This window comes from Mobula hypostoma, chromosome 6, assembly GCF_963921235.1.
Source record: "Mobula hypostoma chromosome 6, sMobHyp1.1, whole genome shotgun sequence".
Taxonomy (NCBI): domain Eukaryota; kingdom Metazoa; phylum Chordata; class Chondrichthyes; order Myliobatiformes; family Myliobatidae; genus Mobula; species Mobula hypostoma.
Window position 1 is genome coordinate 80,566,856 of NC_086102.1, and position 13,437 is coordinate 80,580,292.

At 38.5% G+C, this 13,437-nt stretch overlaps 1 protein-coding gene across 3 annotated transcripts in view; it reads left to right on the forward strand.

Moving 5' to 3' along the window:
• The window catches only part of cdkl5 (cyclin dependent kinase like 5), a 221,695-nt gene extending 213,372 nt beyond the window's left edge, over nucleotides 1–8,323 (forward strand). For 2 of the 3 annotated variants that reach the window (XM_063051074.1, XM_063051076.1), the window contains one exon: nucleotides 856–8,323. In XM_063051074.1, coding sequence (XP_062907144.1) covers nucleotides 856–1,242 — 387 coding nt within the window. In that variant the 3' untranslated portion in view covers nucleotides 1,243–8,323. The remainder of the gene's footprint in view (nucleotides 1–855) is intronic. The other variant, XM_063051075.1, reaches the window with a different exon arrangement.
• The last annotated feature ends 5,114 nt before the right edge of the window (nucleotides 8,324–13,437 follow it).

Here is a 13,437-nt window from a genome sequence, read left to right on the forward strand (position 1 = left end):
TATTTCAGGAATCTGGTGTCAGCCATGTGAACAACTTAGTATGAACAGCTAAACTTGACTGAGTATAATTGTGGCCTCAATGATGGAGGTGTTGATCTGGGAGAGAACACTGATGTTAGTTCACTTCTTCTTCTCATGAATGAAAAGAATTTTGAAGAGAAAATACGGGTCTTAAGTTTTTAGGAGGGCTGAGATCACTGTTGCCTTGGTAGTTTTCTGCTCAGTGTGAAACCTTGATTTTCAAACCCCCTATATTCCTTAATTGATTAAAGGCTATGCTGGTGCATTAAAGGTAATGCAGAATTGTGTCATCAATGTCTTCCTTCATGGCTCCCAAGATGTGAGATGTAGTTCATGTTTTCCAGGAACTGACTGTGAATCTTCATTGTTGGAGGGCAGTGTTGCACAGATAGTTGGTAGAGGACTTTGTCTTTCAGAAAATGAGTGCAAGGCCAATTCTCTCATATAATTTAAAGATTAGCTTTATTTGTCACATGTACAGTAAAATGCTTTGTTTACGTCAATAACCAACAAACTCTGAGGATGTCCTGGGGAAGCCTGCAAGTATTGCCATGCTTCCAGCACGAGCACAGCATGCTCACAGTTTTCTAACCCTAACCTTAACACATATGTTTTTGGAATGTGAGCAGAAACTGGAGCATCCAGAGGAAACCCATGCAGTCACGGGGAAAAAATACGAACTCCTTACAGATAGCAGTGGAAATTGAACCTTGATCGCTGATCACTGGTGCGCTAACCACTACTTAACTGTACTTTCTAGAATGCAGAAGCAATTTTAAACAAGGCTTGTTTTAAATTGGTTAGTTAATCAAGGTTTTTTTAAATCTTTTACAGAAACATCCCTTGAAATCCCTTCGAAAGTTCTTGCAGCTCCCTACTTCATTTAGTCACTCTGCTTCCTCAGATGTGCGATTTCAAGCTTTGCCAAGCCAGCCAGACAAATCTACTCATACTGAGGGTCGCCTCCATGCAACAGGACAGTCTCATAGCAGCAATATACGACAAGATTCCCAGGCAAAATCTAGGTCAAATTTCCAACTACCTGGTCAAATGGAGCCAATCTGGCATGTGCTACCAAGTGGCAGGACTGGAATTGATGGAGCCATGAACTCTGAGCAGATAATCTCCAAGTCAAGTCAGAATGGTCATTCTCTACATTTAACCAGAACAGCACGTCCCAGAATGCCAAATCTAAATGATTTAAAGGAAACAGCACTGTAATTGTAGTTTGTGTTGTCATACAAAAAAAAATAGTGGTCTTATTTTAGATTAATAACCTGTCATTCATGTAGTAAACATTACTAAAGTAATGTTTTCAGTTTTAAAAAATAATTGCACCAGTGATAAGCAGAATTATTTTAAACTAAAGTTTTTCAAGAAATCACCTAACAGTTGTGTAGAAATGACATGTATATAATGATTTCTAGGAAAGTTCAATTCATATGGTGTTGGAATTATTCTGTATCAGTTAAATAGTTTGTAGTAACTAGCAAACATTATATTTGTATATTACTGGGGAAAACTTATTGGAGATTGTCATGGGATCCACGTTTTCACAAGAGCACAATGTTGTAGTGTACTACTGTTCAGTTTATTCACAAGCTGCTGATGTTTTCTGGCATTTGGTACACTCTCTTCCTCATAACTATTATAACTTGCATTATATTTAAGCATATGAATAGTGGCATTTCAGCAACTATGCTGGTAACTATATTTGCTGTGTGCGGTTAGCAGCTTGTCAAAGTTTGATAAAAGGATTTTATTTTTGGTATGTAATATAAAATCTATACAAAGTACTTTATGAAAATGATATATAGAATTAACTCAAATTCAATACTTACAAATTGCTGTCATTAACTGAAAATGCAACTCAACACCTATTTCAACCAATTATGTGTTACTAAAAATGATTGAGCCTACTTCACATTTTATGCAGCTAAGATAATATTTTCATTTGTTTGGGTAATGGATAAAAGGTTTCAATCCAATTACTTGGCTTGAACCAGGTGAATTAAGGTTAAAAGTTTTAATTTCTTCATTTGTACTAAACTGAACTACATATACAAAAAAAATTCTCATGTACTTTATGTAAGTTGTGAGAATATAGTTGGAATTGGTTTCAGAACATCCAAACCTCTAGTGTTGTCTTAGATTAAGAATAATATATCAGTGAAAAGATTGCAACATGTTTTACAGAAAAGTTTATTTCTGTTCTTCTCCATATAAGTTGTGTAACTCATTATCTTGACATATAATTCTGTTGTATATTTGTACTAAACTTGCTTTGGCTCCTCCTATCTTCTAAGATTTGATGCTTCTTTATATATCAGTGCAGTAATATACTGTATATTTTGTTCCCTCAGGTGGATGTAATGATACTATATTTTGATTGCTTGAGTGTCACAGTATTTTATTGATGATGGCCTTAGATAATGTTAGTGGGTTATGTTTGTGTAACAACCTTTTCCAGTGGTAAGCTTCCCTTAGTTGATTACTGTGCTCACTAAAGGATAAAATGTAGAGTTCTCATCTTCCCACTTTCCAGTCTGTGCCTATTTCATTTGCTGTGGAGCTGATGGGAACAGAATTTCCACAACACGTTTCATACTGCGTGGTAGTTTTTCAGCATCATGCTGATTCTGTAATGATGCTTTCTTGCTGGTATGTCCTCTTTTTAAAAAAACTATATATTTATTGTGGCAATGGGATCTTCACCAGAGTCTAAGAATGTCTATTCAAACTGAGGTTCAAGTGAATGACAAGCCCAGAAGGGCAGATACCCTCCTGAAATGGCTTGTAGCTATTATCTGGTACGAAAAATAGTTAGCAACACAATTGTACATTTTCTAGATTGTATTTGCCCATTAAATTGATTCAGTTACAGACTGTTCTCTTACGTTGGAACATTGAAGTCATTTCCATGTTAATTTTCATCTTAACTGCCTCAAATTCTGTTTTTGCACTTGCCTTATCCAGTGCTTCCTGTTCATTGGTGACCTCTTATAACGTGATTCTATAATCTTTTAAAAAAAGTGTTTTGGGAGAAAGCAGTGGGCAAAAGAAACAAACAAAAGTAAAACTCCACTTGAAAATCTGAATGAAAAAATGGTTGATAAAACAGATCAGCTCTGATTGCTCATTAATGAGAAATGTTAATGTTATTTCTCTTGGAATTGCTGCCTGATAAACTTATTATTTTCCGAGTTTGCATTAAAGAAAACTCTGGCCTTTTGCATGAACATTAGTTTTTTTTAAAAAAGAGAAGTAGTACCAGATCATATGTCAGCCAAAAAGCATTCTGAAGGAAATTACCAAAACTCTCTTGTGTAATTTATAGAAAACCACATACAGTATAGTTTTCAGGCAAAATTTAAAGATTTGCATTTCATATTTTCTGTTTGGAACAGACTGCACTTTTTAAATAACAACCGAAGAACAGCCAAAGGTACATGAACAATAGAACAGCACAGGAACAGGCCTTCAGCCCACCATGTCTGCACTGACTGTGATGCCAATATAAAACTAATCCTATCCGCATGCCCATGGTCCAAATCCCTTTATTCCCTCCCAATTTACGTATCTGTCTATCATATCTGTTTATATCACCTCCCTTGGCAGTGCATTACGGCCACCTTCCACTATCTATATAAAAGCAGGCTTGTCTTTTTAAACTCCCTCCCCCATCTTAAAGCTACATACCTAGTATTTAACATGTCCACATGAAGGAAAAGACTATCTACCTTTGCTACGGCTGTTATAAGTTGATATACTTCTATCGGGTCACCCCTCAGCCAATATTCCAGAGAAAACTATTGCAAAGTTGTCCAATGTCTCCTGCTATCTTATACACTCCAGTCCTGGGAATGTGAACTACTACTTCACCCTCTCTAAAGTCTCCACATTCTTTGCCTCTAGTGTGGCATCCAAAACTGCACATAGTGCTCCAAGTATGGCAAAAGTAAGATTTTATACAGTTGCAAATTGACTTGCCATTTTTTTTTTACTTAGTGCTGCAATTGATGAAGGCAAGTATGCTGTACACCTTCATCCAACCTGTGTTGCTGCTAAGTATCCTGCCATTAACTGTGTACTTTCCTCTTGCATTTGACCTTCCAAAATACAACGCTTCACATTTGTCTGGATTGAACTCCATCTGCCCAAATTTTTAGCTGACGTACAATCTGCAATGTCCTTTCGCGACCCTCATTGCTATTCACAATTTCACCATTTTTTGGCATCTGCAAGCTTTTAATTAAATATCTACATTTTCATCCAAATCACTCATCTGTGATTTATGTATACCACAAGCAATATGTTCCAGAATGATCATCACAGAAGATGAGTCAGAGACCTTTGGTCAGAAATCAAAATGTCTTTTATGACCAAGCTAATTTTGTATCTAACTTATCAACTCACCATGGACATCTTCATAGTATCTATTTTTTTCTCTTAAAATACACATTCTGGGTGAATGTCACCACAATAATGCTCCAATAATGTATACAGTAGAAGTAACAGACTTAACTAGCTAATGAATACATTGCAGTCATAATTTCCAGGCATATTTGTTTAAAACCATTGAATCAGAATTGTAACAATATGCTAAAACATTCATTTTCAACTGAGACATAGAGCTGATTAGTTAGCAACATCAGTACAGAATTATTTTAAAAGATGTATCAATGAAATTTTATGATAGGTGGAATGGAATTTGTGCACCTGAGTAGGTAATAGATTTCATCATTTAGTCATAATGAATAAAAAGATTTCATCACCAGTGATCAAAAAGCATTATATTTATGAACTTATCCCATGGCAATAAATGATAATTCATCAATAAACTTAAATATGTACCAGACTTTAAACAAGCAAGTGAATATTGATTCCTATAAAAAGAGGCCATTGTGTGAACTATCTGCAAAGTTATCTTTTGTAAGAAATTATAAATGGTAATTTTCCATTTTAATTGCAATGACAGTTGCAAATAAGACTTGATTTCTAATTTACATTTGATCCTTTTCTTGCAATAGGCCCTTAATTCAGAATAATTTTTAAAATTATTTTTAGCAAGATTTAAGTAGTTCAGTTTTAAATGGTGTCTTTGCATTCCAAACTTCCCAAAATAGCAAAATACTAAATTTGCAGTATATCAAATTTGTCCAGATACTTTCTCCAAGTTTAACTAATGACCTTACGCATCCTTGAAAATTGTGCCTTGTTGGTTTATTTGCACAACAGTGTATGATTTCTTTCAATAGTATCTTGCCTTATTGTTATTTGAAAGATTTTCACAACTTCTAAATCAACATCATTTTTTAGGAAAGACTGATTTGTGATTATGTTGCCATCAGGTAATATGTGGTGGATCAACATTGTCACATTTGGGTTCTTATTTGGTCTCTCTTTTAGGATTCTTGCATGATCCTGTTAGATAAACTTTCCAGGTTCCTCACTGAGCTTGACTTTCATAATTTCCTCTGTTGTGCAGACTAAGTGAACATTTAAGGATATATAAAATAGGATATTCAGTACAGACAGTGTAATATTCAATTTATTCAATGGCCTCTGCCATGTCACTGGTAAAGTATGTCTGCTCTTTGTAAAGAAGCATTCACACTAATTTCCATTTTGAAATATGCTTATTTTAAAATATTCCAGAAACTAGGAAATTCTTTGAAGTATGATGTTTCTAACAGTTACTGCATACATGTCTCTACTGGCCAGCTTCAGTAATTAATGAGATCAGATTATCTGTATCTCTAACAGACAAAATATAAAACTAGCATTTGCTTTGAAACAAGTTGATTTTATATTCTGCAGAATTTTACGTTTTTAAAAATGTACTGTTACATTTGCTCTCATTATCTTTTTTACATCATACTTTTTCATATTAAATGTTATATGGAAAGGTCAGTTCTCAGAAATAAAACTTTAAAAAGTTGCACAAAACAACCAATATGCAGAGATTTTTATGCCACATTTTTAAAGCTTTTATACAATAGGAAATGATAAAGTGTTAACCCAGGGTCTAAATAATTCAGCAGAATATAAACCAGCAAGTGTAATTAGTGTTTATGTAAATTTTTGTCTGAAAGAATGTTTCATGCATGCAGATCCAAGTAATACTTAACAGATTTGTATGGATGTACACAGTGTATTATCTCTTAGGTCTTAATAGTACAGATGTATAGGGTTAGAAATTGCTATTGGGCTGAAGATATTAATGGGGAAATTTAATAATCGTAAATTGCTATTTAATATTTTTCTGTTTAGATAATATCCCAGATGTACAAAGAATATGGAAATAAAAGTTGTGTTAAGGTGTATATGTATTTCTCTAAAGTATTTAATGCCTAGAGTCACAACTTAAATTATATTTTAGGCAAATACTTAAAAAACAAACTGTGCACATGTTTTCAAAAATTCAGGTCCCAGTAAACTCAAAAGTCTTTTCTTTTGGAATTCTGTAATGGCATTGTGTGTATATGTCACATAGTGGCATTCTGGTTTAAGCTGTTGCTGTTATTCCTTTTAATTGATGCAACATATAAAGCATTTGTAAATTGTTTATATAACATTTTTATGTTTGTATATTGAACCTTTATGGTGTGTTTCCCATCTGAATGTACAACTATGTTGTAAAATTTAATCATAATGTTGTCACTAAATATTGGCATGAAATTGGTTAATTTTTACTAAGCACAATGTATTTTTGAATGGATCTTGTAAAACACACCTTTATAAAAATGCAAATTTTGCACTAAAATACCAAGTATTCTTGCTTTTAATACTGTATATATACTGTATATGATCATAGTAGGTTTGTAATATATAAAGGTATGGTGGTTTACAGGAAAAATCTCTTCTCATGGGGTATGTACTTGAAATGGAGTTAACTACCTTTGTTTCCTTTTATGTATGGTAATTGAAAAGTGCAGACATTCACTGGATTTTTTTAAAACTGTAATTTCATTGTTTCTTCTAGTGGAAATTAAGTTTCTATTTTGACTTGGTACAAAACCTGTAATTCAAATCAAAAGTGCATTTTTTTTTAATTTTACACCCTCCCAGAAAAGAGCAAAATGCATTTGGAGAGAAAAGGGGTGCATTATAATGTTGAAAGAGAAGTATTTACTTTGAAAGCATAAGCTCTTATGATGAAAATGGCTTTTCTTTGTTAAAGGCAGTAACTAACTATGCAGTGGTTAAGTTTTCAACAGATCCATCATATTTTTATATGCACATAACAGACTTGATCTACCCCCTTGCATAATACACTTTTCTTGAAATGTTTGTTAAATTATCCAAGGTGAAACTACGCTAAAATACGTTAGAATTAGAATCTAGTTTAATATATCTGGCACACAGAAGCATAGAAAACCTACAGCACCATACAGGCCTTTCGGTCCACAAAGCTGTGACGAACATGTCCTTACCTTAGAAATTACCTGGGCTTACCCATAGCCCTGTATTTTTCTAACCTCCATGTACCTATCCAGGAGTCTCTTAAAAGACCCTGTTGTTTCTGCTGCCGGCGGCAGCCCATTCCACACACTAACCACTCTCTGCGTTTTAAAAAAAACTTACTCCTGACGTCTCCTCTGTACCCACTTCCAAGCACCTTAAAACTATGCCCTCTCGTGCTAGACATTTCAGCCCTGGGAAAAAGCCTCTGACTATCCACACAATCAATGCCTGTCATCATCTTATACACCCCTATCAGGTCACCTCTCATCCTCCGTCACTCCAAGGAGAAAAGGCCAGGTTCACTCAACTTATTCTCGATAAGGCATGCTCCCCAATCCAGACAACATCCTTACAAATCTCCTCTGCACCCTTTCTATGGTTTCCATGTCCTTTCTGTGGTGAGGCGACCAGAACTGAGCACAGTACTCCAAGTGGGGTCTGACCAGGGTCCTATATAGAAACATAGAAACATAGAAAATAGGTGCAGGAGTAGGCCATTCGGCCCTTCGAGCCTGCACCGCCATTTATTATGATCATGGCTGATCATCCAACTCAGAACCCAGCCTTCCCTCCATACCCCGTGACCCCTGTAACCACAAGGGCCATATCTAACTTCCTTTTAAACATAGCTAATGAACTGGCCTCAACAGTTTGCTGTGGCAGAGAATTCCACAGATTCACCACTCTCTGTGTGAAGAAGTTTTTCCTAACCTCGGTCCTAAAAGGCTTCCCCTCTATCCTCAAACTGTGACCCCTCGTTCTAGACCTCCCCAACATCGGGAACAATCTTCCCGCATCTAGCCTGTCCAATCCCTTTAGGATCTTATACGTTTCAATCAGATCCCCCCTCAATCTTCTAAATTCCAACGAGTACAAGCCCAGTTCATCCAGTCTTTCTTCATATGAAAGACCTGCCATCCCAGGAATCAATCTGGTGAACCTTCTTTGTACTCCCTCTATGGCAAGGATGTCTTTCCTCAGATTAGGGGACCAAAACTGCACACAATACTCCAGGTGTGGTCTCACCAAGGCCTTGTACAACTGCAGTAGTACCTCCCTGCTCCTGTACTCGAATCCTCTCGCTATAAATGCCAGCATACCGTTCGCCTTTTTCACCGCCTGCTGTACCTGCATGCCCACTTTCAATGACTGGTGTATAATGACACCCAGGTCTCGTTGCACCTCCCCTTTTCCTAATCGGCCACCATTCAGATAATAATCTGTTTTCCTATTTTTGCCACCAAAGTGGATAACTTCACATTTATCCACATTAAATTGCATCTGCCATGAGTTTGCCCACTCACCCAACCTATCCAAGTCACCCTGCATCCTCTTAGCATCCTCCTCACTGCTAACACTGCCACCCAGCTTCGTGTCATCCGCAAACTTGGAGATGCTGCATTTAATTCCCTCATCCAAGTCATTAATATATATTGTAAACAACTGGGGTCCCAGCACTGAGCCTTGCGGTACCCCACTAGTCACCGCCTGCCATTCTGAAAAGGTCCCGTTTATTCCCACTCTTTGCTTCCTGTCTGCTAACCAATTCTCCACCCACACCAATACCTTACCCCCAATACCATGTGCTTTAAGTTTGCACACTAATCTCCTGTGTGGGACCTTGTCAAAAGCCTTTTGAAAATCCAAATATACCACATCCACTGGTTCTCCCCTATCCACTCTACTAGTTACATCCTCAAAAAATTCTATGAGATTCGTCAGACATGATTTTCCTTTCACAAATCCATGCTGACTTTGTCCGATCATTTCACCGCTTTCCAAATGTGCTGTTATCACATCCTTGATAACTGACTCCAGCAGTTTCCCCACCACCGACGTTAGGCTAACCGGCCTATAATTCCCCGGTTTCTCTCTCCCTCCTTTTTTAAAAAGTGGGGTTACATTAGCCACCCTCCAATCCTCAGGAACTAGTCCAGAATCTAACGAGTTTTGAAAAATTATCACTAATGCATCCACTATTTCTTGGGCCACTTCCTTAAGCACTCTGGGATGCAGACCATCTGGCCCTGGGGATTTATCTGCCTTCAATCCCTTCAATTTACCTAACACCACTTCCCTACTAACATGTATTTCGCTCAGTTCCTCCATCTCACTGGACCCTCTGTCCCTTACTATTTCTGGAAGATTATTTATGTCCTCCTTAGTGAAGACAGAACCAAAGTAATTATTCAATTGGTCTGCCATGTCCTTGCTCCCCATAATCAATTCACCTGTTTCTGTTTGCAGGGGACCTACATTTGTCTTTATCAGTCTTTTCCTTTTTACATATCTATAAAAGCTTTTACAGTCCGTTTTTATGTTCTCTGCCAGTTTTCTCTCATAATCTTTTTTCCCCTTCCTAATTAAGCCCTTTGTCCTCCTCTGCTGAACTCTGAATTTCTCCCAGTCCTCAGGTGAGCCACTTTCTCTGGCTAATTTGTATGCTACTTCTTTGGAATTGATACTATCCCTAATTTCTCTTGTCAGCCACGGGTGCACTACCTTCCTTGATTTATTCTTTTGCCAAACTGGGATGAACAATTGTTGTAGTTCATCCATGCAACCTTTAAATGCCTGCCATTGCATATCCACCGTCAATCCTTGAAGTGTCATTTGCCAGTCTATCTTAGCTAATTCATGTCTCATACCTTCAAAGTTACCCCTCTTTAAGTTCAGAACCTTTGTTTCTGAATTAACTACGTCACTCTCCATGTTAATGAAGAATTCCACCATATTATGGTCACTCTTACCCAAGGGGCCTCTCACGACAAGATCGCTAATTAACCCTTCCTCATTGCTCAAAACCCAGTCCAGAATAGCCTGCTCTCTAGTCGGTTCCTCGACATGTTGGTTCAAAAAACCATCCCGCATACATTCCAAGAAATCCTCTTCCTCAGCACCTTTACCAATTTGGTTCACCCAGTCTACATGTAGATTGAAGTCACCCATTATAACTGCTGTTCCTTTATTGCACACATTTCTAATTTCCTGTTTAATACCATCTCCGACCTCACTACTACTGTTAGGTGGCCTGTACACAACTCCCAGCAGCGTCTTCTGCCCCTTAGTGTTACGCAGCTCTACCCATATCGATTCCACATCTTCCCGGCTTATGTCCTTCCTTTCTATTGCGTTAATCTCTTTTTTAACCAGCAACGCCACCCCACCTCCCCTTCCTTCGTGTCTATCCCTCCTGAATATTGAATATCCCTGAACATTGAGCTCCCATCCCTGGTCACCCTGGAGCCATGTCTCTGTGATCCCAACTATATCATAATCATTAATAACAATCTGCACTTTCAATTCATCCACCTTATTACGAATGCTCCTTGCATTGACACATAAAGCCTTCAGGCGCTCTTTTACAACTCTCTTAGCCCTTTTTAATGCTTGCCCTGGATTTGTCGGCCTGCCACTTTTACTTTTCCCCTTTGTACTTTTTGCTTCTACGCTCACTTTACACTCCTCTGTCTCTCTGCACTGGTTCCCATCCCTCTGTTGTGAACTAACCTCCTCACACCTAGCCGCTTTAATTTGATTCCCACCCCCCAACCATTCTAGTTTAAAGTCACCTCAGTAGCCCCCGCTAATCTCCCTGCCAGGATATTGGTCCCCCTAGGATTTAAGTGTAACCCGTCCTTTTTGTACAGGTCACACCTACGCCAAAAGAGGTCCCAATGATCCAAAAACTTGAATCCCTGCCCCCTGCTCCAATCCCTCAGCCACGCATTTATCCTCCACCTCATCGCATTCCTACTCTCACTGTCGCGTGGCACAGGCAGTAATCCCGAGATTACTACCTTTGCGGTCCTTTTTCTCAACTCCCTTCCTAGCTCCCTATATTCTTCTTTCAGGACCTCATCCCTTTTCCTACCTATGTCATTGGTACCTATATGTACCAGGACCTCTGGCTCTTCACCCTCCCACTTCAGGATATCTTGGACACGATCAGAAATATCCCGGACCCTGGCACCAGGGAGGCAAACTACCATCCGAGTCTCTGGACTGCGTCCACAGAATCGCCTATCTGACCCCCTTACTATCGAGTCCCCTATCACAACTGCCCTCCTCTTCCTTGCCCTACCCTTCTGAGCTACAGGGTAGCTGCAACATTACCTCTCGGCTCTTAAACTCAATCCCACAATTGATGAAGGCCGATGCACTGTATGCCGCCTTAACCACAGAGTCAACCTGCGCGCAACTTTGAGCATCCTATGGACTCGGACCCCGAGATCCTTCTGATCCTCCACACTGCCAAGAGTCTTACCATTTATACTATATTCTGCCATCATGTTTGACCTACCAAAATGAACCACTTCACACTTATCTGGGTTGAACTCCATCTGCCACTTCTCAGTTCAGTCTTGCATCCTATCAATGTCCTGCTGTAACCTCTGACAGCCCTCCACACTATCCACAACACTCCCAACCTTTGTGTCATCAGCAAATTTACTAACAGATCCCTGAGGCACACCACTGGTCACCGACCTCCATGCAGAATATGATCTGTCTACAACCACTCTTTGCTTTCTGTGGGCAAGCCAGTTCTGGATCCACAAAGCAATGTCCCCTTGGATCCCATGCCTCCTTACTTTCTCAATAAGCCTTGCTTGGGGTACCTTGTACATCAGGAAATTTGTTGTTTTGCGGCAGCTGTACATTGCAATACATAATAATAACTACAGAATACAATAAGAAATATATATATAAATTAATTTAAATTAGATGTGCAAAAAGGGGAACTATGGAGGTAGTGTTCATAGGTTCAATGTCCATTCATAAATGTGATTGTAGAGGGGAAAAAGCTGTTCCTGAAATGTTGAGTATGTGTCTTCAGGCTTCTGTACCACCTAGTTGATGGTAGTGATGAGAAGAGGGCATGTCCGGGGTGATGGGGTCCATACTGATGGATGCTGCCTTTTAAAGGTGTCCTGGGGACTGGGGAGGCTAGTGCCCATGATGGAGCTGGCTGAGTTTACAACTTTCTACAGCATTTTCTGATCCATCATTAAGGACCCCATCACCCAGGACATGCCCTCTTCTCATTGCTAACATCAAGGAGGTGGTACAGAAGCCTGAAGAAACGCTTTTTCCCCTCTGCCATCACATTTATGAAAGGACAGGGAACCTCTGTATTTGCCCCCTCTTTATGCACTTCTTATTTAAATTCCATTTGTATATATACTTAATATAAGCAGTGGTCCCTCCATACCAGACAGTGATGCAGAGGTAATGCAGAGACTACAGGAAAAGCCTCGGGTTTTATTTTGACAGTTGGTTTACACTTTAAAAGGTTAATGGATGGGACCTGGGCTGCTGGGTCTTATAATTGGGTAGGAAGTGGTTTTTTTTAATCTGCATCTTAAATTCAGATGTAGCCCAGACTGACAGTAAAATCCGCTGACTGGTAATTTAAGGTTTTAGAGAAATGAGTAGGAAGATGTGAACGATGTGCACTTAAGATTTGGCAAAGATGTTAAGTATAAAAAGCAGTGATTCCTTTGCAACTTAAGTCATATATAGAAAAAACAAACTTTTACTTGAAAGATGGTAGAGCAAAAGTCTGACCTAAAACCAACATAGTTGAAGTCACTGGGGAAAGATGCTGTGTGTATAGGCTAAGTGAAGACTGAAGTAGGGTTCGCAATATTGCTATTTGTCTCATCACATGGTTTTTTGACTTTTTTCCCCATATTTCCAATCAGTTTGTAATGAATAAAGAACCGTTTGAAAGAAATAAAACATTTTTCCTGCATTACTTTCAAAATATGCCATGTTAATTTTTTAGTACTTGGAACCTCCAAGGCCATCCTAAGAGATGAAAAGGCATTGTGCCAGAAGGTGTAGATGCACGAGAAGTTTAAAGGATTACTCAATCAGGGTGAAGTTTTTACACTAAATATTTAAGAAGCCAGTAGGGGTCAGAAGACCAGAGGTAGCAGGTGAATA